The sequence below is a fragment of the Podarcis gaigeae genome (assembly GCF_964106915.1).
Source record: "Podarcis gaigeae genome assembly, chromosome: 8".
Lineage (NCBI taxonomy): Eukaryota > Metazoa > Chordata > Lepidosauria > Squamata > Lacertidae > Podarcis > Podarcis gaigeae.
Genome location: NC_139684.1, coordinates 65,740,035 through 65,766,027, shown reverse-complemented (window position 1 = coordinate 65,766,027; position 25,993 = coordinate 65,740,035). Strand labels below are relative to the sequence as shown.

The window sequence follows — 25,993 nt, the reverse complement described above, 5'->3', positions numbered from 1 at the left end:
GTGTGTGTAAAAGAGAGCAAGTGAGAAAGATTGCAGTCACCTCTCCTTGCTACCTCCTGACCCCTGGAGCCTTGGAAAGATAACAGCCCCCAAAGAGTGCTGACTTGCCTTTCAGAAATCCAATATCCTCGCCTGGTGAACTAATCGACTACCTGGGCTCGCAATAACCACCCTGCAAAAGGATTAATCCTGGCGCTGAAAATCTTTAATTAGTTTAACAGTTTCAGGCTCCATGGAGGCAGCAAATGGCAGACACAGGCGCTCCAGCCTCTCTAACCCCCCCCCCCCCGGCCCTTCTCCTCTCCCCCACAACTCAAGAACGGGACCTCCTGGGAGGTGGCTTCATTCCCTAGTTGAGATGGGAGGAAGAGGCAAGAATTTCCCACTAAGAAGGGAAGAGACACAGGAGAGGGTGGGGAAGGGCAGGATCTTGCTTGTTCTCTGCCTTTTAAAAAATAACTGTGAAAGGGAGGGCTTACTCAATTGGAGCTCTGAGCGTAGTCCATGGGAGGTAGATGTGATCAAGAAATTTCAATATATTATTAAATGGTGAGAACGGAAGGACAGTCCAAAACAGAGCTGGCTTCCTCCTCCACATTATAGCCAAAGGCACACGATCACATTGTGCAAGTGCAGCATCTGGTACTGGGTAGACACTCCAGCACTGTGAGGCTCTCGGCTTTCGCTATACAGGATGCAAGTTACTAGTCCTTAAGATTCTGAAACAATTTCTGGCTATCTGTCACTCAAGGCAGACTGACGGATGATGGTAGCACTGAGCATAAGAACATATTGAGCAGGACTTTCACATAAAAGTTCTCCGTGCCCTCTTTCTTTTCCCAGGGTGGGGGCCTTTTTGTGCTGGTGTGCACTGTGGGGACCCATATGTCTCTTTCGAACTAAAGGGCAACAATGTTGGAGCACGAGACAAGCCGGACACAGGTACCATAACAAATCCTAGCATCCAGCAGTGCTGCGTCTTTGGGTTAGTGGGACGTACATTACGGAACATGAACACCCAGTTTTCAGATGGAGAAAGTCCCTTTTCACTACCAAGGCAAGAAATTGTCCTGCATCCGTCACACTGCTTGGGCCTACCCCTGGCATTAATCAAAGGGGAAAGTAACTCAGTACGGTCCCTGATGGCATAAGAAGAGCAGGGTCCCACCAATGGCCCATCTAGTCCAGCATGCTGTTCTCACTGAGGCCAACCACATGTTCATGGGAAGCCTGCAAGCAGGACTTGAGTGCAATATAAGCTCTTCCCACTTGAGAGTCCCAGCAACTGGTATTCAGGGCCACAGTGCCTCTGACAGTGGAGGGAGAACATAGACATATTGGTTAGTAACCAGTGATAGCCTTATTTGCCTTTATGTCCCTCCTCACGCAAAACCATAGCTCAGCAGTAGAGCATTTGACTTGCATGCAGAAAGTCCCAGGTTCGTTCCCCAATGACACTGCCAGGTTGGATTGAGAATATTCTCTGCCTGAAAACCTGGAGAGGCCCTGCTAGTCAGTGTTGACAACACTGAGCTAGGTGGCAACTTCTTACGTTTCCTAATTGCTGACTACATGGTCTTTGGACATTACAGCCCTTCTGGGCGGTTTTGCCCGTATTGTGAAAGGGATTGGATCAAAACATGTTTTGTCTATGGCCATACTACCCTGAACACACCTGATCTCAGAAGCTAAGCAGCGTCAGGTCTGGTTAGTACTTGAGTGGAAGACCGCCTAGGAATACTGAGTGCCGTGGGCTTTTGCCTCCTTGGGCCTGGGATAGTCAGTGCAGCATGAGACTCTTAATCTCAGGTTCATGGGTCTGAGCCCATTAGGAAAAGATTCCTGCAATGCAGGGGGTTGGACTAGATGACCCTCAGAGTCCCTTCCAACTTTATGTTTCTACAGTTTACTGTACAGAGGGAGGCTATCTTGCTAATACAGCATGGCACTAATAATAATAATAATAATAATAATAATAATAATAATAATAATAATAATAATTAATAATAATTTATACCTCACCCATCTGGCTGGGTTTCCCCAGCCACTCTGGGTGGCTCCCAATTGAATATTAAAAACACAATGCAGCATTAAACATTAAAAACTTCCCTAAACAGGGCTGCCTTCAGATGTCTTTTAAAAGTAGGATAGTTGCTTATTTCCTTGATATCTGATGGGATGGTGTTTTACAGGGCAGGCACCACTACTGAGAAGGCCCTCTGCCTGGTTACCTGTAACCTCACTTCTCGCAGTGAGGGAACCGCCAGAAGTCCTTTGGCGCTGGATCTCAGTGTCCAGGCTGAACAATGGGGGTGGAGACGCTCCTTCAGGTATACAGGACTGAGGCCATTTAGGGCTTTAAAGGTCAGACCAACACTTTGAATTGTGCTCAGAAACGTACTGGGAGCCAATGCAGGACTCTCAGGACTGATGTTATATGGTCCCGGCGACCTCTCCCAGTCACCAGTCTAGCTCCTGAATTCTGGATTAATTGCAGTTTCCGAATCACTTTCAAAGATAGCCCCACGTAGAACGTATTACAGCAGTCCAAGCGGGAGATAACTACAGCATGCACCACTCTGGTGAGATAGTCTGCGGGCAGGTAGGGTCTCAGCCTGCATATCAGGTGGAGCTGGTAGACAGCTGCCCTGGACACAGAATTGACCTGTGCCTCCATGGACAGCTGTGAGTCCAAAATGACTCCCAGGCTGCACACCTGGCCTTTCAGGGGCACACTTACCCCATTCAGGACCAGCGAGTCCCCCACACCCACCCGCCCCCTGTCCCCCCAAAACAGTACTTCTGTTTTGTCAGGATTCAACCTCAATCTGTTAGTCGCCATCCATCCTCCAACCGCCTCCAGGCACTCACACAGGACCTTCACTGCCTTCACTGGTTCTGTTTTAAAAGAGAGGTAGAGCTGGGTATCATCTGCATACTGATCAACACCCAGCCCAAACCTCCTGATGAGCTCTCCCAGAGGTTTCATATATTAAAAAGCATGGGGGAGAGGACAGAACCCTGAGGAACCCCACAAGTGAGAGCCCAGGGGTCTGAACACTCATCCCCCAACACCATTTTAAGGATACAGCCCAGGAGAAAGGAGCAGAACCACTGTATAACAGTGTGCCCAGTCCCTCTAGACAGTCCAGAAGGATGTTATGGCTGATGGTATCAAAGACCGCTTCGAGATCCAGCAGAACTAGAAAACAGCTCTCACTTTTGTCCCTAGCCTGCCAGTGATTATCAACCAGTGCAACCAAGGCAGTTTCAGTCCCAAGGTGAGGCCTGAATCCCGATTGGAAGGGATCCAAATGGTTTTTGTGGTGAGAAGAGCTAGGTACCAGAATGGAAGAATCTAGACTGGAATGAGGCTGCTCTAGAAAACAAAGCAAAGGAAGCAAAGTCAAAGAGGATAGAAGTCAAGGGGTCATAAGCCAGCCAGTTCTTCCCAAGCTCCAATGCTTTGGAGAATGGGATGGAAGGTCAAAGACTGAAGCTAAGGTTAAGTGATGATAAGGCAGATTTGGAAAAAGAGATACTTTTGCACAGGCATCGCAGCAGTAACAAGCAAATCAAGCCCAAATGCACAGAGAGGGTTTTTTGGCTGGGTCAGGAAGATCACAGCAAAGCAGTAACCAATCTATTGCAGGGCTGATCCTCAGATGCAACAAGGAAGCATGGACAATGTTGCATAGAAATCAGAAAAAACATAGCTATAATCAGAAAGTTAGAACGTTTGTGTTGTGGAGCAATGGAGAATGGGGTACAATCTCCAACAGGACATTCAGTATCCTGAAAGCCTAAAACTTTCAGGCTTTCTTTTAAAATAAAGTTTCTATCCCTCAGGAGATGTGTGTATATGTGCATAAGGAGAAATATCATTTCCAGCTGCTAAGCAGAAATTGATTTTATTCTCAGATCCCAGGAGTGTGATGTCCCAAGAGGAGAGTATGCCTTGATAGAGCAGAATAACCCTTCTGCTGTTTACTATTTTGGGAGGTGGGTGAGTGTTAATGGATCTCAGTAAGCACAATGTTATCAACTTTTCATAGCAGGAGAACAGGCAGCCAGCAGCAGACCCAGCCGTAATAAAGGGTTCTTGAAATGGTGGACCAGTGCAGCACAGGTGGCAGGGGTGGGGGTCCCCTAATGCTTTTCGAGGGTGTTTAAAAACACAACACAACACAACAGATACTCTGGAGAATGATTACACCCTGGAGGCATAGGACTGAGTTCAGTCAGAGCCTAGGATAGGAACCCAGGAAGCTGCCTTATACTGAGGGATCATTCACACATACCTTTGGGTTGCCTTGGGCTTTCTTGAGCAGGGTTTTTTGTGTTTTGTTTTTGCCCCACCACTTTCCCCAGGAAGATGTACTCTTTTAATGCTGAATCAGAACCAACAGCAATTCAGGTTTCCCACAGATTGTCGTTTGCTCCGATTCAGCAGAAAAGGGCAGGTTTTTGTGGGGAAAGCACCAGGGCTTTAAAGCGCAGACCTGTGCCTAGAAACACAGCACAAAGGGAAGCCTGGGTGAGCCCTGCATCAGGCCACTGTTCCACCCAGCTCAGAATTGTTCTCACTGCCTGGCAGCAGCTCTAGGATTCCAGACAGGAGACTGAAACGTGGAAGTGGTTTCAAGGCACATTCTCTACAGTTTCAATGCATTTTTGGCTGCCTGTTGTGTTCCTTAATGATTCCAGGCTCCCTTAATCCTGAAGCTCTTCTTTATATATGGAATCTAGACACTAACACTGGTAGATGCAAGAGAATACATTCCATTAGGCTTTGGACCACCTGAGCGAGGCTTTCAGAAGCAATCCCCCACAGTCTCTGCCTTTCTTATTGCATTTCAATGTTCAACCCCTTCTACTCCTCTTCCTTTCATTCACTCCTTACTATTTGCCAGAATAACTCTTGTTTTGCATTTATAATTAGGAGACAAAACAGATGGCAAGTGATTCATCTTAGGTAATGGGTCCACGAGAGTCCCCTAAGCTGCTGGGTTTCCTTTGCTGGAGCCTATAACTTTAAGTTGGTGTTTTGCGGTGTGTGCATATTTTCCTCCCACCCCCCAAGTCAAGAACTGCTACCTGGCAAAGATAAATCCGGCAGCTGTTTGGGGAGGCTCTCGAAAACAGAGACCACGGTTCTGTTTGACTGGTGACAGTGAACGATGCACAGAGACACGAAGCGTGGGAGATGCCCGTGGAGCAAAAGAGGGGGCTGTGCTTCTGGCAGGGCTGCTGCTGATAAAGTGCCATTTTCTGACACTGTTCTCAACCCGAAAGCTTCATTCGGCATGGCCTGCTGCAGTGTATCCTGGGATAATGGGGAATGTAACCCAGACAAATCCACATCAGTGTGAAAAGTTGGGTCTTTGGGATAACCTTTAAACAACGAAGAATGGAAATCTACAACAGGGTTGTGGGGTGGCCATCCATATTGAAGAACCATTTTAGGAGTCAGGAATTTGTCCCAAATAGGCAACCATACAATACAGACAGCCTCCAGATGTATTTGGATTCCAATCAGCCATCCAATGGGTAAAGGTAAAGGGACCCCTGACCGCTCATCTCACTTTACAGGCCGAGGGAGCCAGTGTACAGCTTCTGGGTCATGTGGCCAGCATGACTAAGCCGCTTCAGGCGAACCAGAGCAATGCACGGAAACGTCGTTTACCTTCCCGCCAGAGCGGTACCTATTTATCTACTTGCACTTTGACGTGCTTTTGAACTGCTAGGTTGGCAGGAGCTGGGAGCTCACCCTGTCGCGGGGATTCGAACCTTGATCGGCAAGCCCAAGAGGCTCAGTGGTTTAGACCACAGCGTCACCCGTGTCCCTTCATCCGATGGGAGCTATAGCCTAAAACATCTGGAGGACACTAGGTTGGTGAAGGCTGGTTTAGATTGTAAGCCCTCAAGCAAAGGAAGTTTGCACACCCACCCTCTCCCTTGCTGGTTATGTTCTGCAAAGTGGAACAACTATTCCACCTCCATCTGCCTGGTTCTGCCCTTTAAAATCTTAAAACTCACCTTCATTCACATTTTCTCCTCTCCCTAATACATTCACTAATGAAGGGAAAGTCCTCTTCCCACCTGTGGGCTTAGAAGCCAGCACATTTTAATGGCTGAGGGATTGATAGCCTTTTAACTATATTCTTTGCTGTTTAATGTTGTGAGCAGCCTAGAAAGGTTTGAATCTGGAAAGGCGGGATCTAAACGACTTTTCGAAATCAAATAAAAGTGAAAAGACCGAGTTCTCGGATTTGAGGCTCCCTGAATCACATCTGAGACGGGCTGGAAAAGAGAACTGAGTGAATCCCACAGACACCCACGAACATAACCTCTAAGGGATCCTGAGTGTGAGAGATTTGGACAAAGCCCCAAAGATGTGCAATAGTAAAATTGGCATGGGATGTTACCTTTTTGTGATTCACTCTCTCTCCTTCTCTATCTCTCTCTCACACACACCTACCTTTTGCCACCTGGTTCACCTTCCGAGAGGGTACTGAGGATTGGAAGGGAGTAGAGGGAAGCCACGGTGAAATCAGCCGACAGATGGGCTGCTGAAATAGTGCACCTCGGCCGGCTCTAACCAAAAAGCTGCAGTTCATAAAAGAGCTAGCAGGGAGACAGGCTAAATTTAGCTGCTTTCCAGTGCCAGCTTTGTTTCCCCCCGCCATGCAGGAGAAGGGGGAGGGGGTGTCTGTGCTTCTCTCTTCCAGCAGATCTTTGTCCCATCATGCTTTGCACTGGCTTCCTCCAGAGAGGGCCACGATGATGTCTAGGTCTGCTCTCACTGCCTCAGCTGGGGACCTGCCTTGCCTGCTTCCTATTTGTTTCCCCACCTTCAAGCTCAGTATGGCTTTCTTTCCTGGGATGGTTTTGCTTCCCCTCCTCTGCCACCGAGCACCAAGTTACTAATGGGCCTGACGTAAATGCCACTGCTTCCTCAGGCCAGGGACGCTGGCTCTGTTGCATTGTTTGCAGCTGTTGAGTCAGGCTCTCTGTAAAAGGGAGTCGCCATTTCTCGGCATCCACAAAGGCAGCTTCCCTCACCCCAAAGACCTGCTTGCCAAGGCCTTGCAAATAAATCTCAGGCTGGAGAGAAAGAGAGAGAGCGAAAGAATACTTTTGTGTTGTGTGTTTTGCCCAAGAGAGGAGAGCTAAAGGTGATTTGAAAAAGAGGGACATTGCTCAGAGTGTGTACACTCATCCCAGTTTCCTCTCTCATAAATGGGGTTTTGCAGTGTTTCAAAAAACAAAAACAAAATGCACACACACAAAAAAGCAGGCTTGAGCAGAGGCAGGAAGAGGAGAAAAGAAACATGTGTACACAATGTGAAGTGGAAAACTTCCCTCAAATAAATTTCAGCTACCTTAAGAAATGGGTGTCTTTTCCAAGCTCATGTATTCTCCAGCTTGCATTAATTGTCTTATTAACATCTTGGTCAAGGCACCCAGTGCAGGAGAGATCGAAAGCTGCCTTGCACCAGGTCAGACCATTTGTCCCACTAGCCCAGCAATGTCTCTTCTGACTGGCAGCATCTCTCCAGGTAGGAATGGAGGATAAATATGTCCACTTCTTGTTTTAAAGCCAACCAACCAAATTCATTGGCCCTCGAGAAAGATTGGAAGACAGCTTTCAGACCACACATTTTCCTGAATTCTGTGGTGCAGTTTTGGATCTGTTTGTAAGAATGCATGGGGGGGGGCACGGCGGGTGTATTTCACTCACAAAAATCATGTGCAAAGGCAGTGTTTTGAGGAAATGCATGGAAAAGGACAGAAAAATGCACTTTGGGGAAAACAATGTGTATAAAATGCATACATTTTAAACGTGAATGTTTACATTTGCAAAAGACAGGAAGGAACAGCTCTATTATTGAGTGCATGTGAAGTGGACAGAGAGGTTCCCCGAGATTCTCCAGCAGAGTTTTCTACTTCTTTGGCCAGGAATTGAACCTCAGACCTTTTGCATGCAAAAGCTTGTGTCCTGGAGCAGAACTATGGTTGCTCCCAAATTTTCAGAGGGACCAGAGTCAGTTTCTTTCCAACACTGGCCAGCCAAGGACAGCCCTGAACCAGGAACGTTGTGCATGAAGATCTCTTAGCTCTCAGGCAAGCCATGCCGAAAGAAACAGGAGGGGTCATCCCTTCCTGCCACCCAAAGCATCTATGCTGCTGGTGCATTTCTCTCTCTCAGCCCACAAGGCTGAAGGACACAGAGAGTTAATTCAGCAGCACAAGCTGGTTGCCGGGCGGACTTGCTGGATATGCGCCCGTCCCAAGGTCTTAAGAGCTGAAGAGACACAATGCTTTTCCAGCACAAAGCTGCTCAGGGACAGTGTGGACGATAAAAAGGAAGGTGGAGCGATGGAGAGAGAATGGAGATGGAAAAGGGGGCTTGAGGGATCTCTCGAGGGCCCCCATTGGCCAGGTGACAAGGGATCAACTTTTTGAACCTCTCCGTTTCTGGCACAGTCTGCTTGATGGAGAGAAGAGAGTGGGAAAGAAGCAGGAGGATGGTGGGCAGAGTGCAATGAAGCAGAGGGAGCTGTGCAGACAAAGTAATCACTGGGCCTCTGTAATTTATACTGTGTCAGGTGTAGGCGCCAATAGGCTCAAGTGGCTGACAGCAACACTTCCAGGCCTCTTCTCCTCTCCAATCAACTCTCCGCTTGCCAGGAGGAGCATGCTGCCTTTGTCGTTCCTTATCTGTGGGACCCAGCCCTGGCCTGGGGGAGACTGCAGCAGCTCACAAGGCCAGCTCTTAAAGAATGGTTATGCTTTGAAAACACTGGGGAATGAAGGGAGGGGTAGGTGTGGTGCATCTGCCCCCCCCAAATCCTATTTGTGCAGCAGCCTGTCCCTTAATAGAATGTAGCAACACACAGCGCATCAGATCCAGCCCTGTGAAGCAGAAGTCGTCCAAAGTTCAGCAAGAGCAGGTCTCCCAGTTGCTTGGACAAGCAAGCAAGCCAGATCTGGGAGTGTCTACGAGGGCCAGAGTATTGCCTGATGTACTCCGACCTATTTGCACAAGGAGGCTTCTATGGCTGCTATGGGTGGGCACCCTGCAATTCCTACCGTCAACCAGATTTGGAAGGTGATGTCCAAGCTGGCTGCCTTTGTGAGACTCCTTAAGGCAGCAATGGAGAACCAATGACCCTCCATATTCTCTTGGATTTCCACTTCCATCTACCCCAGCCCACATGGCCAATGTTCAGGGATGGTGGGGGCCAAAGGCCACAGGCTCCTCAACTCTGTCTTATGGTAACCAGAGTTTGCCTGTTGTAAACTCAAGGGTAACGCAGGAGTCCCAAGAAGACCCAAGTCTCCCCTTCTGCAAACCGGGGTTAGCCAACATGGTGCCCTGGATAAGTTCTTGGACTCCAACTTCCATCAGCCCCAGATATCAAAACCCATGATCAGGGACTCTGGGAGCTGGAGTTCTACAACATCTGAAGTGTTGACTATGCCAGTTCTGCAGTGCTACAAATGTACCAAAGGGGGAAGAGGAGAAAGGAAGGCCAGGCCGTCGGATTCAGCTTCTCCCCTTCACAATGTTATAGTGGTGGTCATATTGTCAACATGTTGGAGACGTATCTGCTGTAGGTTATCTACTGAAGTGCTGCAGCTTGTTCAGAATCTAGTATAAAAGTCCTGCTGGATTGGACCAGGAGTCCACTAGTCCAGCGTTCTGTTTCCCAAAGTGGTCAAGCCAGATGTTGTTTGGTTACCGAGAAACCTATTATGAACAGCTCTCCCCTGTCTGTTCCATCTAGCCAGAGCACAATAAATGCTCAACAGTTAGCCCCATCTCTTCTCTGCAACCCCTTGCTTCTCTTGAAGAAAAATGGAATACTCTCCCTCATCTCATCCCCTCCCCAAACTGTCATGAAAGAAAGAGTTTGAGAAAGCATGTGCTAGAGGACCAGCTATCACACAATTTGGCCCCTTCTAAATACAAACTCATTCAATGAGTGTGGATTATTATGCAGTCAAAATGGTACCATCCATGCATAAGAGCCTCCAGTCTGCAAAGTGCAAAATGAATGCACACACAGCTTTTTTTTGGGGGGGGGGGTTGTGGGGAGACAAAGGGGAAATTAGCTCAATAAGAACTGAAGATGTTTAGTGGACACAAAATGCTGACTGGCTGTTCTGGAGGGGCGTGTGTGGAATGGCATACATGGTTAGAACCCTGAACAGGAGAACTTCACGCTGCAACATTTTGATACAGATTTACATCTGTTTAGAAAAGCCACCTGTCTGAAAGGTATCACCCCAGGTAACAGTTCAGATCTTTCTCCTCCACCCCACCCCTCTCTCTCTCTCTCTCTCTCTCTCTCTCTCTCTCACACACACACACACACACATACACACCCCACTCAAATTTCTCCTTCTGCTCTGATGACTTATCAGAAAACACCCCAGAGAAGGGGGCCGGGAAATAGCAGACAGAAAGGAGAGGCAAGGACATAGGTGGCAAGACCTGTTCCAATTTTAGAAACTGGCTGGACAAGAAATGGAGAATCCAGTGGGCAGAATGGATTTATGACTCATCACTAGCTGTTCTCCCCTTCTCCCGCCTTCCACCCCTCCCTCTCCTGGGAGGTACTTTAGTTGAACGGGAACTCCTGGCTGAAGATCCTGTTTCCTGGGAGACTCAGACATTCATGCAGAAGGCTAAGAGCTGCCTACAGGGATGGAGAGGAGGCTGCCAATGGAGACATGTTGATGCACAGAAACCAGAGGGGGAGAGAAGGAAGCAGCAGGAGCGGGTGAACACCCAGGGAGAGGGTAACACATAAGCAATGATGGCAGGCAGCTGTGCACATGGCTCAAGTTCCCTGGCAGCCAAGAGCTGTCCAAGTTGTGATCCTGTGCCCTTGAAGCAAACTTGGGAAATGAAGGGGCAAAAGAGGGAAACCTCAAGTCTGTGTATTAGGAAAGAACCCTGGGATGGCAGCTGAAGCGCCAGCTTCTAAAAACTCTTAGGTTGTTCCTTCCTCCCTTTTCCTTTGAGAAGGTGAGCAGCATTCTAAGCCAAATTCTCAGAAAGGTGGCAAACCTATATCTGGGATGTACCACTTGGTGGGGTGGGGGGCATGGAATCCTGCAACAGATTACATCATAGGCAGGGGTAGGAGGGGAACTCCCCGTCAAAAGAAACAGATATTAGAGTCCAGGGTTCTAACTTAACCAGTTTTCTATGTGTATTATTTTTAGAAGGGGAAGTATTCTGTCATGCAAGTCCCTCCCTGAAGTGGAAGGGGAAGAGCAACAAGTGTGAATTTTGCCTTTGTGCAGAAGGCTACTTTCTACACGGACACACCCCACCCCCACCCCCGCTCTATCCTCCATACAGGAAAGCAAAGAGGCGTTTTTAGAGCTCAAGGGCACATCCCAGCCAGGCAAAAATGGTCAAGGAGGTTGCAAAGCAAGGCTGGTGAAGGGGGTGGCTTGAAGAAAGCCATGAGTGTCCATTAGAGAGGCCAGGAGGCCCATTTAGCCCCCCTGCTGCTATATGTCTTTACAATTCCACCACAAGAACAGAGAACACCTAAGTCTAGCTCAGTGTGGGTAGCCTTCTTACAGATAAAGGGTTATCACTTCTGCCACTGCTGAATGACAACGATCAGCTCCATTACCTAACAAAATAAAATAAACAGAATGGGGTTTGTAATTTATTTATTCTGTCCACACACAAAACGGTGGCTTTTCCAAAGGTGACGCTCTGGAGTATTGGACTCAGAAGATCTGCATTCAGGAGCTACACTTCTCTGTGCTCCAAGGATCTCAGCTCCCCTAACCCCTTGGAGGAATCCCCTTGTTGCTGATGGTTCATGGGAGTGTGTGGAGAGAAATGAGTCAGTATGCTATGAATAAATTTGAAAGGACAGGAGGAAGCTCAGCATATTCCTTGGGCTGGTGGCAGCAGCAGCAGAGATATTCCAAAGAATGACTCCTACACAGTGGGGCTTTCCTGGAAGGCTCCCATGGCTCTGCCGGGCACATACAACCTTTGGCTCCTTGTGAGCTCCCACAGTCCCAGACTATGACACACACTTTCCCTCCTTATCTGGTTGCTCTTTATGGCACAGACCCAGAACCACCCCATCGTCCCGTTAGACCAGTTCCTCAGTCAGGGTGTCTAGAGCTGTGGCTGGATCACCCCCTGGGAAAGAAAAGAAGGTAAGCAAGATGTAGCAGAACCAGCACCATATATTTAAAGCACATGACTGCCCACCCCTAAGAATCCTGGTCACCCCGCTCTTCTCTCAGCCTAACATTCCTCACAGGGTTGTTGGGAGGATAAAATGATATAATCCCTAAGTATGCTGTGTTAGGTTCTGAAAGGACAGGCAGTATGCTTGATTCTGATGACACCTCATGCAAAATCCCTAGTTGACCTCTGTCAGTAGTTTCCTGTATACTAAAAATGCATGGGTGAGTCCCCGTGAGATCCATAGCAAGGACACCCAGGGCCAAGCAGCAGTCTCCCGCGACCACCTTCTGGAATATGGCACCCTGGTAGGATTGGAATCACTGAAATATGGTGATTTGGAATACTGTGTACAGTTCTGGTTCCCTCATCTCAGAAAGAATATTGTATATTTGGAAGGGGTTCAGGAAAGGGCAACCCAAACTGATCAAGGGGAGAGATCAAGTTTAGAGAAAAGACATGACAGAGCTTTATAAAATTATGCATTGCATAGGGAGAGTGGATAGAGAAAAGATTTCCCCTCTCTCAAAACACAAAACTCGAGGAAAGCCAATGAAGCTGAATGTCAGAAGATCCAGAACAGATAAAAGAAAGTACTTTTTGATGCAGTGCATAGCTAAACTATGGAACTTGCTCCCACAAGAGATAGTGGGGTCATAAACTTGGATGGATTTAAAAGCTTAGGCAAAGATGCTATGGCTATTCGTGGCTAGTAACCCTAATGGCCATGTTCTTCCCCCACTGTCAGAGGGGGGAGTATCACTGCTGCACTCAGGTCCTGCTTACAGGCTTCTTGCAGGGGTTTGGTAGACCGCTGTGGGAACAGGATAGTGGACTAGGTGGGCCATTGGCCTGATCCAGCCAATAGGCTCTTCCTATGTTCTTACAGTGACCCCTTCTACAATACAAAAGGATAACATGGTTGATAAGCCACCACTGTCAGAACCCACCCTAAGCTTCGCCTCTCCCTTCCCTAGAACACAATATGAGAATATTTTATTTTAAAAGTTGGCAATTCTAGAGGCTGAGTCTCTGCTACAATCCACACAGGAAGTCAGCTCCGCAGGCTGCAACCCAAGAGGATCCACGGTCAGATTAAGCCGCCTGCTTACGAGCAGAGTCAGGACAGGGTGCTGCTTCTGCATATCCACAGCCATCTAAATTGGATGTGTCTGGATGTGGCCAGAAGGCAGAGAAGAGGACAGCATGGCTCACCTTGAGAGAAGCACTCGCTCACAATCTGTTCTCAGCAAGGTCATTGGTTCTTTGAGCAACCAGGCTGGATGGGGTGTGGGAGGCAGACAAAGTAGTCAAGCACCTTCCTTGTGGGAGGTTTGTGTATGTTAAACGGTGAATAAACAAGCCTCAGCTTCAAGATGCCTGATCTTAAGCTCAGGTGGATGGAATCTGCTCCCCAAAGCAAGGTGAGAAAGGGTTAGAAAGCTTCACAACACCATAAAGGTAAAGGTAAAGGGACACCTGACCATTAGGTCCACTCTGGATTTGCAGCGCTCATCTTGCTTTATTGGCTGAGGGAGACGGCGTACAGCTTCCAGGTCATGTGGCCAGCATGACTAAGCCGCTTCTGGCGAACCAAAGCAGTGCACGGAAACGCCGTTTACCTTCCCGCCAGAGCGGTACCTATTTATCTACTTACACTTTGACGTGCTTTTGAACTGCTAGGTGTGCAGGAGCTGGGACCGAGCAATGGGAGCTCACCCTGTCGTAGAGATTCAAACCGCCGACCTTCTGATCGGCAAGTCCTAGGCTCTGTGGTTTAACCCACAGCGCCACCCGCGTCCCTCACAACACCATGGGACTGTCCTATTGGAAAGCTGCCCAAGACCACAGGTAGCCAATGTCACATAAATTACTGGCCATGAGTCTCTCTAGGGTTGGTTGGTTAGTTGCTTGGTTTGTTTGTTTGTTTGTTTGTTATTTGTTTGAACCAAGCATTTTAACCTACTTGGCTACCCTGCATAGTGTCATTTGTGCTGACTTTCCCTCTGCTAGCTTTATAGCGAAGGAGAATAGGACGACTTTTCTGGCTGTTTCTTTTTTTTCTTTTTGGCACAGAGGCATACCAGGAGGCTTGAGAAAGGGGCAGGGGGGAGACTTTGTATATAATCCATATCCATTGTTTTAGTAAGTCTCAGCCTCTCCTCCCAAGCACCAAGGCCTTTGCCTTGCACCTTTGCCAACTAGATAAATATTTTAAAAGAAGCCAAAGAATCTGGTGCAATTATGGCTCCTCCTAGCCACCCTCAAGGTCCAATGTTGCTTGATGCAAGGTGCAGAAGCTGTGGGTATGAATGGGTTATGCAACAGATTTTAAAGACTCTTGGGCATTGAGTCAACAAGTCTGGATGGCCTTGGAAGGCTTAGACATGTTATTGGAGCATACAGCATTTACCCATGTAGGTAAGTGGAACCTCCATGTTCTGAAGCAGTGTATCTCCAAATACCAAATGCTGGGGAGATGCAAGCAGGAGTGGGATGGCTGGTTTCTGAACTTACCCTGCTTTTTGACCAAGAGATAGTTACAGTCCACAAAATCAAGACAGTCCCTGCTTGCCCTCAAGCTCACAAAAGACACAACACAAAAGGAAAATGGCTTGGGAAGGAGAAGAAAGCAAGAAAACTCAATGACCAGCTCTTAGTTACAAGTTATTCTGTCTCTGCTTGTGAGCTGTTGTGGGCTACATTCCTGTTCAAGTAGCGGTACTCTCTCAGGCTGGGCAAAGAGGAATGCAAGAACTACGCAGCTAGCTATTGCAAGGAGCCCTCACCAAAACAAGAACACAGCACAGCTGGGAGCATGCACCTAAATCACCAGGAAGCAACCACTCCTCCCACCCCTACCCCGAAGTGATGGCGAGGTGAAAAATAAACTACTGGACTCCAATAGATGCTGCCTTATGTGAGCATCTCTGCCTACTCACATAGGCACAGCACCCATTAGAAAGCCAGGAGTTTAGATGATGAGATATTCACACAGGGATCAGCTTCTTTCTATGTACTTAAAGTTGCTGTTCCTCCATCCGCTCCCGCCACCACCCTTTGAGAGATCAAAACAAAACAAGATTCATTCATTTATTTATTTGTGCAGAAAAGGTTTCCAGTATTCAGAATGGAAAAACACAAGGTGCCAGCAGAGCCCCTACGCTGATCATATGCAACCTGTCAGTCAGCCGTCACTTTGTGGATGCCCATAAACTGCTCCATTACCCCTTCTAATTGAGAAGAATGCAGCTGCCGAGGGGTGGTGGCAGCATGGTTTTTTATTTTTATTTTTAAAGAGAGACAGAGAAGGGATAGCTTAGATTGGTATCTGAAGGTGGATTCCCGGAATGCTTCCACCATTACTGCAAGGGGGGAACCCATAACTCTGCTTGCGGGGTTCCCCCACAGGCACTCGGTTGGCCACTGTGGAAATAGGATGTTGGACTAGATGAGCCTATGGCATGATTCAGCAGGCCTTTCTTATGCTCTTATACTGGTAATTTAAAAAAGCAGGTGGGCCAGAGCTGTGATGGATGTAGGGGCAAGGTGGAACAGAATCCGGTGCTCAAAGAATCTGCAATGGAAACCAACCACTCCAACAGAATTCAGCAGTTAGGATAAAGTAAGGAAATGGATTTGGATTTTTCCATCTTAGGAATTCAAAATACCTTGCACCATCCCATTTTTGTTCTGATGGCCCACTTGCAGCCATATAAGCACATCTCTGGCTTCAGGCAAGGCACCTATGTTTTTTCTTCCAGGCACTAAAGTGGGGGACCTTTTTTAAGCCTGAGGGCCACATTCCCTTCAGGAAAACATCCTAAGGGCCCCATGTGGGGTACAGTAGGCCAATAATTTCTTTAAACTCACAAAACTCTATCCTCTACCCAGGCAAGAAATAAGCATGAGGAGAGTTCAAGGAAATGTTCTAGCCAGGCCAAAACACTCAAGGATTGGTGGTAGGTGGTGAATAAGGGCTGGTGAATGGTATACCTCTGGAGGGTGTGTTGCTTGGGAAAGAGTCCAGAGGGGCAATTAGGGAGGCATGGAGGGCCACTGTTGGCGCCCAGGCCAGGGGTCCCTCTCCCTGCACTAAAAGGCAGACATGTGTGGTGTGTTGCAACAACAGATGGATGTGCCTTGAAATGGCTTTGCTGTAGTGACTGCTCTGAAAAAAGTTGGTGAAATCTGGACACAAGACATCAAGGCAGGGATGGGGTTCCTATGGCCCTCCAGATGTTGTTGTGCTACAGCATCCCTATTGGCCATGCTGAATTGGAACCCAAAAACATCTGGAGGGGCAATTGTTCCCCATCCCTGTATTAAGGCATCACAAAGAGCACTGGAAGACAGGTTTCCTTTTCTGCATTTTTAAAAAAAGCAAGATCTTGAGAAAACATTTGCTTATTTGTTTAAAATCACTCTCATTCACAATTGTTCTTAGTGTTGTTACCATGCAGCCAAATCTGATCAGCGATGTTTACCTGAATTATCTCATTGATTATGTGATCGTCTCATGAGTTATGACTTCTTTTGTCCGCTGCATGAGATTTGTCAAGAAAGGAGGAAACTGACGGCAGAAATAATGGTACCAAACTGTGTTCGGTGGTGGTCAGGAAATATTTGTACATAGCAAAGTTGTTTCGGCAGGTTGGGGGTTTACCCTACCCCAATCACTAATCTCACCCCCAACACTGAAACTGCTGGAAGTCTGGTACAGCTCTAGCTTTCAAAATATAGGGCTTAAACTGCAAGACAGACACTTGGTTGGAAACTTATTAATTGCTGCCAGAATAGCATTGGCAAAGCTACAAATCCCTGACTCTATGGATCGGCTCAAGAGGTCATGGGATATAAGAGAGATGAACAAATTAACTTCTCTCATTCTTATGAGAGAAAGAGAAACTGGAAAGAAAACCTCCAAAATCACACGGAAACAAGTTTGCATATTTTGGAACAATAACTGAGGGGAAATTATATAATGTAGGTTCTACAAAATGCCAGCAATGCTCTTTGTTGGAACTGCTGTAACCTTCCCCAACATGGTGCCCTCCAGATGTTTCCACCTACAACTCCATCAGCCTCAGCCAGGTTGGGGTCAGCTGAACTAATGTATTATCTAATTGGAAAATGGAGTAAGGGGTAAAAACCTCTCACTACGTAACAGACTGAATCAAAGGGTAGCATAATATTCAACACATATGGTAGCAACTGGGCACCTGTGGCTGTCTAATGCAGGGGTAGCTAAGATGAAATCCTCCAGATGATTTGCACTACAGCTCCCATTAGCGTCAATTGTCAGATATGGTAGGTGCTGTGGTCCCAAGCATATGGACAGCACCATCATTGGCTGCCCCTGGTCTAATGGCAAAACAAGCAAGGGTCCACATTTACGTTGCTAAAATGAACATTGGAAAGCTCAGAACAAAGTTAGCCCAATGCCTTATATAGGTTTTTGGGGAGAGACTAAGATTGGGGCTCAATTTCAGAGCCTTTCATATAACTACAACAAAATGTGGAAAAGGTTCAGTGTGATGCAGTTTGTACACAGGCGATCTAGGTTCAAGTCCCCTATTGACTGTGAAGATTAGAGTATAGGCCTACATTACTTATTTGGAAGACATAGCATCTTCCAAAGCAACAATTCTATTCCCAACATAAGAATGGAACGCGTAATGCCAGTGGGCAACAAAAGAGGTTTAAAGACTCTCTCAAGGCAAATCTTAAAAAATTTGTAGCATAAACACTGACAACTGGGAAACACTGGCCTTCGAGCGCTCCAGTTGGAGAATAGCCTCTACTAAAGGTGTCATGGACTTTGAAGAAGCACAAACTCAGGACGAAAGGGAGAGAAACAAGCTAAGAGGAAGGCACATTTAGCAAATCCTCACCGTGATCAACTCCTGCCCAGAAACCTATGACCCCACTGTGGAAGGATGTGCAGATCCAGAATTGGCCTCCAAAGTCACTTACAGTTAAGACCGTGTTCATAAGACAATGTACTTGGCTATGAGTGATCGCCAAAGAAGAAAGAAGACATTACTTATAATGCAGTCCTGCACATATATACTTAGAAAGAAGCACCAATGACTTAAACAGGACTTACTCCCAGGTAAGGGAACTGTACAGGATTACAGTTTTACAGAGTTTTTATAATTGATTCAATGAACTATCCCCAAAGAACACTGGAAACTGTAGTTTGATGAAGATACCAAGAATGCTCCCCCACCCACCCACAACATAGGTCTTCCTATGAAGAAGAATGACTATTAAAACCAGTTTGTGCCTCTGCTCTATAATATATGCTCTCACTGGCTAGCCCTGGGTAAGATACTGGCTTTTATTCCAACTTCCCTAACGGTCTGGGCAATAAAAGTGTCAGGTGATAAACAGGAATATATTCTTATGCAAAAATGTATTTAAACTTTGGCATCAAAGTGATTCAAGTTCTGTGCTCAGAATCATGCTGCTAGTGGCGCTCAGAGGATGGGTGCACAGCCCAATAAGGTGTCTCAATAAAAAGGGACAGGTGTGTGCCCTGCCCCAAAGTAGCTGAATCTGCCAGCTAGTAGTGAACAATAATTGGGCAATCACGGATTCTGTTGAAAGGCTCTGCCCAATTTGCATGCCATGGCTGCATCGTAGGGCTGCTGCCTTAGATGGCTTTAAAGGGAAATGAGACAAATTCATGGAACACAAATTCAGATGGCTAAGAAGAATCTCCTTGTTCAGAGGTAGTGGACCACTCCCCACCAAATAACTACCAGGAGAAGGCCGTTGTCTCCACACCCATGTTCCTGGAGGCATCTGGTTGGCCGTTTTCTCCACACCCATGTTCCTGGAGGCATCTGGTTCAGGAACAATAATGCTAACCCACATATGCCTTTGGTCTGACCTAACTGGACTCTTCTTCTGCTCTTATTACTGTGCTGTGCATCACTGTGGCAAGCAGCCAACATGGTACCTTCCAGATGATACTGGACTTCAATTCCCATCATCCTGGACCACTGGCCACGCTGGCTAGGGCTGATGGGAATTGGGAGTCTGACAACATTGCAAGGGCACCATGCCGGCCACCCCAGAGCAGAGGTATTCCAGCAGACATCATTGCACCCTCTTTCATCAGAAACAATTCAAGTCACATTGCATGACAAAACTTTTTGTCATGTATCTTGTAAGCAGAGCTCAATCCAAGGTCATTATCGTGCTTCTGCAGATGTCTTTTCTCTCTTTTTTTTTAAGAAAAAGAGTGAAAAAGGGGGGATCTAGGCCCCTGAGTCTTGTCTGGCAATGAAGCAGCTGTCTGCAGCCCAGCATCCTCCCTTTGGAGGATACAACAGCAATATTTACTGTACTGCAGACCTAGCTGGCCACAGCCCAATGCACTCTGGATTCAGAGAGTGGATTCAGCTCTGGGCAGGACAGACACAAGAGTATTTGGGTGCAGAACAGCATGATGTGATACAGCTTGGGGATTAGGAGGCAAAAAGGAGGGTGCTTTTTTCTGCAGTAAGAGCACATGCAAGGCAGAGCAGAAATACAGGCAATGTCATGCCCACTATGGGAGGAAGGTTGGAGGAGTGGTTGTGGGGAGGAAAAAGAGAGGAGGAATACTGGGGGGATTTCATGCCAAATATTTTCAACCTTCCCTCCGAATCTCACTCAAGTGGAAAATTTTCCAAGCAGCTCCACAGCTCGTCCACTGCCTGCTGGAGCCCCTGGGTAAAAGCACTGCGGGATGCCAGTGCATCCGTAATCACCATGGAGAATGCCATGTTTGTCCCTGCGGCACAAAGCACAGGCACCCCGGCTTCCCCCTGCAGCGGAGAGGCTACTGTCCTGTGGCAGTGGTGGTGGTGGTGATGGGGTGAGCCTCCGTCTTGCAAACATTCAGGAAGTCACCTGGTGATGAAAGGACTGCTGGTCTAAGCACTGCTGCAAAGGCAGCCGAGGAACTGGGAGGGGGGCACAGACAAAGTTGCCATTTATTCCACTCCCTGTTCCATGGGAGGCAATGAGCAGGAAGATTGATGCTCAGCCGCAAATCAGCACAGAGAGAGTGGCTTTTCTTCTTCCCGCAGACAGGCAGGAAGAATGAGCCAGCCTTTAAAATGGGGGACAAGGGCTTGGTTTTTACAGAAGCATTTCCAAGGGCTTGTGTGCTTCCTCTGCCCTCCCTCCACTCCTGCTCTGCCCCATGCTGCATTTCAAGGCAGGACAAACACACACACACATGGAGCAGGAGGACGAAAGCCAAAGAGACTTAAGGCACAGATAGGCGCCTGCAGAAAAGAGAAGCAGAAGCCAAATCAGGCTTACAGCCCTGAAGGAAATCCAGAGAGAGCAGGTTGGGAAGGCGGGGGGGGGGGAGGAAAGGGGGGAGAAGAGACAGGAGGAGAGGGAGGAAAGCAGCAACAGAAAGGAGGGGGAAAGAAGGGAGCAGATGAGAGAGTGTGCAGTGGCAGGAAGGCTGGAATGTCAGCTGGGGCAAGAGGCTAGCAGATGCTGTGGGCTCCAATTACATCTAGGGGGCAAGTTGGCTGCGAGCAAAGTGTGGGAAAGGGGTCTGGTTTCTCCAGCCGCCTGGAGAAAGGCTAAGAGCAGGGAAGAAAGCCAGCTGCAAAACACACAGGCAGGACAGCCACACAGAATGCAGAGCAAGGTCTCTACTTTGGCCCAGAATCCTACTGGACAAGGTGTGTAGCCCTGCTGGTTTCTCTGGGTACACAGCAGGAGCCACCTGCTTAGGAGATGGGGAAAACAAAGCAGGCCTGAAATGTGTGAGAATCAGCGCTCCACATCCAATCAATGCTTCCCATGGAAGAGCTTATGTCACGGAGCTCTTTTACTGGTCCTGGGGCAAGTACCCAGGAACTCAACAAAGGTGGTAATAAGCACTGCAGACTTTAGCTTGCTGATTGGAAGTTTAGATGCAGGGGAGCCGTCAGGCAGATCTGTGAACCGCAAGACCTGTTTAACCTGCTTGTCCTCACAGGGTTGTTCTGAGGATAAATGAGTACTGCAACACACTTCATAGATGCTGCCCAATTCAACAACAAAAAACTATTAAAATACTTTATTTATTAAAGATTAACAATGTGGGCTGCAGCTTTTAATTGATGAATCGGTTATCTAAAAAACCTTTTGATTGACTAAAAAATGGGACCCCTAATTAATCCCCTTCTCTCTCTCTCTCTCTCTCTCTCTCTCTCACACACACACACACAGAGAGAGAGAGAGAGAGAGAGAGAGAGAGAGAGAGATGAACAAAGGAAGAAGCACAAAACCTACTTCTTCCTTTCAAAACTATTGTTTTAAGTCTGCATAAATATACATGGGACTAATCTATAATTAACTGATTGATCAAGTTAATACTAAATTGACTAAGGTGCTTTTTTAACTGGGCAACAGCCTGCTTAATTAAGTGTTTGGGTGCACACATGCAAGGCAAAGAAACAAGGGGTTGATTTTGTTGCATATGTATTCCTCCTCTGCTTCCATCAAGCTCAAGGTTGCAGTATATATGGGGGTAATCCCACTTTATCCTCCTAACAGTTCTGGGAGGGCAGGCTCTTCAAGACCACCCAGTGAGCTTCGTGCTTTGGCAACAGCTGGATCTAACAGCATTCCTGACTCCAGGGCCAGCCTCAACACGAAGTGACATGAAGCAGTAGCTTTATGGGGCAGAGTCCAGGTTAGGCACTTTTTGGTGTGTGTGGGTTTTTTTACTTCCCCTACATTGCCTTTCTGGGCACCATTTTAAAACAGACAAACTCAAAGAGCCCAGGCACCTGTGTGTAACTTTGACTTTCTCACTTCAGGCGTGAAAATGGCCATGGGGTCCATGATGGCCCCCAACTCCCTCCTGACCTCCCCCAAGGACAAGGGAATGACCCTCCACAACCCTCCTTGCACTTGTTGGGACTTTGCAAAACTGGTTCAGTCTGGAAAAAACACTATCGGCTTCTGGAGGACTTTAATTTGCTAGAGAAAGATGTAGGGGATGAAAGGAAAGACTGAGTTTGCAGAAACAAAAGGAGCCAAATGGGAGGGAGACGGGAAAGCAAGAGCCATACTGTTCTAAATCAAGGCCCGGAAGAACGTTTTTTCCAGGGTTGCCCATGCAAACCAGCAGGTCCCCCAAACCAGGGCTAAGATCTTGTCCCGAGGCTGCCTCGAGGCTAGAGCTGCTGCCGAGGATATATTGTTCAAGTGCTCCTGGAATGGCTTTCCAAATGAAGCGTGTGAATGCAAGAAAGACCTGTGCCTGGCAAACGGGGGCTCTGCTGCAGATTCCTCCTCACCGCTCTCTGCACAAATGCCAGTGATGAGGCCCATGTACAGGGCTGCCTTCTGCAAACTCCTGAGAGAGGGGGGGAGATTGGCAGTCCCCGTGAGAAGGCTGGGGATGGCAGAGGGCAGAGCTCCTCGGCAGTGTGTGTGGCCATTCGTCCTTCCATTTTGGCCTCCAGTCAAATTCTATTAAGAAATGTTTGCCCAGCTTTCCTTTGTTTAATCACACCTCTGTTCAAGGACCAGAGAAGCGGATGGAGCATTTAAGTGCAGCCTTCTGCAGCCCGGCCCCATCCAGATGTTTGGACAACAGCTCCCATTGTTGTCATTCAAAACATCTGGAGGGCACCAAGTTGGGGAAGGCTCAGTGCCCTGAAGCAGGACATCCTACACCTGAAGAACCACCAGCAGATGCTTGGGTCAGTCTTTGCTGGGAAACATTCAGGAAAGATGTAGGGGAGTACGTCTGGGAGGTACAACTCCTAAGAGAGCAGCTCCAAAACATGCAGTTTTAAACCCCTCCTTGTTGTCCTGTCCCCACTGGCTCATATGAACAATTGCGGGCCTTCCTCCTCTCACTGCTGCAAAATTCATAAAAAATAAACACTCCCAAAATTCTTCCCCCCCAAAGTTTCTAGTTTCTACACAGAATCACACACAATGGGCATGCTTTGTCAATAAAATATAACAACAAGAGACACAGCTGTACATATAAAGCAGTTTGCAAATATGTGTGGCAACAAAAAAAGTTACAGATTTCCCTGGCACAAAATTGTGATTTAATTTATCTGGACACAAGGTAAAGAACAGACAGATGCAATAACTGTCAATGTTACACTGTCCACTAACCCATGGTGAAAACAGAATTAAGTAAGGTGAAGGCTGCAATTATATGCACACTTCTCAGGAAGTAGGGCCCACTGAACTCAGTTGGATTTACTTCCCAACAGACATGCATAGGATTCCACTATGCAAAGATCCAAAGAGATTCACGTGCAACAAGACATATGCGTGAGGGAAAGAAAAACAAGGGGGTAAACTTTGCAACCAAAGAGAGAGTGAAGAGCTCCAAAAGGACCTCTGAGTGAATGGGCAGTAAAGCAGCAAATGTGCTTAAATGTAAACAAGTGTAAAGTGATGCATGTTGGGGCAAAAACATCTTAATTTCGCAATGACTGACCAGGAGGAAGACCTTGGGGTTGTAGTGGATAGCTCTATGAAGATGTTGACCCAGCTGTGTGTGGCAGCTGTGAAAAGGGCAAATTCAGTGCTAGGGGTCATTAGGAAAGGAACTGAGAATAACACAGCCGATATCATAATGCTGTTACACAAATCCAGGGTGCAACATCACTTGGAATACCATGTACAGTTCTGGTTGCCTCACCTCAAAAGGATATTATAAAGTTAGAAAAGCTTCAGAAAGGGGCAACCAAAACAATCAAGGAGATGGAGCAATTCCTTGAAATTCATGGAGGGTAAGGTTATCAGTGGCTACTAGCCAGGCTGCCCATGCTCTGCCTGCTCCCCAGTTGGAGGCGGTAACATAGGCGCCATAATATGAGGGGGGCACCCACGCTTCTTCCCCACTCCCCACACTTCTGCAGAGCACACCTTCCTCTGCCCATACAGGCCTCCCCTTTCCCCCTGCCCGCTCACCTCTCACCCCACTCTACCTGTGTGCAAAAGGTTTCCGCCCACTTGCTTCTCCTACTGGCCTGCCTGCCTACCTCTCTCCAGCTGTCCGGGCTCAGACACACTCGGAAATGGCACTGAAACCTAGGAAAAGAGGGAGACGCCCAGCTGGGAGGGGGGAGGTTGGTTGCCCAAGGGAGGAAAGCAGGAAAGCGCCAACTTGCAGAAAATATGGTGGGGCTGCCTCTGCTAAGTATTTTATTGGGGAGGGGGCAAAGAGACCAAGGCCTCATATAGAGTTAGTGCCTATGGGTGGTAATGCTTCAGAATACCCGTTGCTGGAAACCGGAGGGGTGCTCAGCTCCTGCTTGTGATGTCTGGTAGGTCACTGTGAAAACAGGATGCTGGACCAGAGGGGCTGCTAGCCTGATTCAGCAGGCTGTTCACATTGGCACTCACAACAACAGTAGATATTCATTTGGGCTGAGAGGTGGATAGGAAGGAGTGTCTTCAGTCATCCTAATCAGGGGGTGTTAATGGATCGTATGGGTAAAAAGCGTCCTTGCAGGAGTTTACCCTCTTTTTTCTTTTTTTTTTTAAAGGAAACTTCTGGACTTCTGGTGCAGGGTTGGTGGAATGAACCAGTCTGTATGTGTGCGTACAGGGGGAGAAACAAGAATCACAAACTGGAGTTGCTATGAGTGTGAGAAGAGTCATCTTCCTTAATACTCAGCATGTCACACAAAATATAGCAACAAGTGCCCAGGCACGCCTGCAAGTATGTTCTACACATCATTAACATCAGCAGTGGACACATGTTCTGGGTGATGTGTCACATTTTCCCTCCAGGTACAAAATACTACAATTTGAATGCCGGTAGAATGAGATTACCTCCATGCCAGAAAAGCAACCTTGATAGAAGGCTGAAAAACTGCACACAATGCATGAGGAGAAAATGTGTATTGATTGCATGGTGCATTGGTCTGGTGGAGTGGCCTGTAGAGGCCCCAGTGAGGACTTGCCTTCATGAACAGCTCAAGGGGTCAGAAACAGTGGGTCCAATTACAGCTTGCAAAGATTACACATTCACCTCATTTGTATTGTTTACAAAGCTGACTGTGGACCCCAAAGAGCACCAGAACATTCAAACAACATTCAAGATCAGAGTGATTGCTACAGTGCTTGGCATACACAATCTCACATAGAGACACTCAAGGCCAGTGTGGTGTTGCAATAAGGAGTCTTGGACTAGGACCTGGGAGGCTAAGGATCAAATCTCCACTCAGCCATGAAACTCACTGAGCGACCCTGGGCCAGTCACCATTTCACCACCTCACAAGGTTGTTGTTGTGAGGACAATTAAAGGCAGGGAGAACCATGCATGCCACCTTGAGCTCCTAGGAAGAAATGTGGGATATAAGCATAACCATAAATAAATTGAGCATCAAACACCAAACTCAGTCTAGACTGTTCGTTATCTGAAGTGCTGAATTTCATAAAGAGTAGAGAGTTCTTCCTTTTGCCAAGAGGCCATGATGGCAATTACTTTTACACTGAACACACGTGAGCACTTTCACCCACTCCCCAGCAATGTTAGTAGGAGTATAAGTTTATATCACAAAACTGTAGAGTTGGAAGGGACCCTGAGGGTCATCTAGTTCAATCCCCTGCAATGCAGGAATCACAGCTAAATAATCCCTGACAGAACGCCACCCAACTTCTTGTTTAAAAGCCTCCAAGGAAGGAGAGCCCACCACCTTCGAACTGCTCTAACCATCATAAAGTTATTCCTAATGATTAGTTGGACTCTGCTTTCTTATACTATAA

The 25,993-nt window shown here is 47.4% G+C and overlaps 1 protein-coding gene across 10 annotated transcripts in view; it reads right to left on the bottom strand.

Annotated features, from left to right (window-relative positions):
- The window catches only part of AHDC1 (AT-hook DNA binding motif containing 1), a 194,800-nt gene that overhangs the window by 40,275 nt on the left and 128,532 nt on the right, over positions 1-25,993 (bottom strand). The window contains exon 1 of one of the 10 annotated variants that reach the window (XM_083750605.1): positions 6,482-6,687. The exons of the other annotated variants lie outside the window; for them this stretch is intronic. Coding sequence (XP_083606731.1) covers positions 6,482-6,620 — 139 coding nt within the window. The 5' untranslated portion in view covers positions 6,621-6,687. Of the gene's footprint in view, positions 1-6,481; positions 6,688-25,993 lie in introns of those variants that run through there. 10 annotated transcript variants of the gene reach the window in all.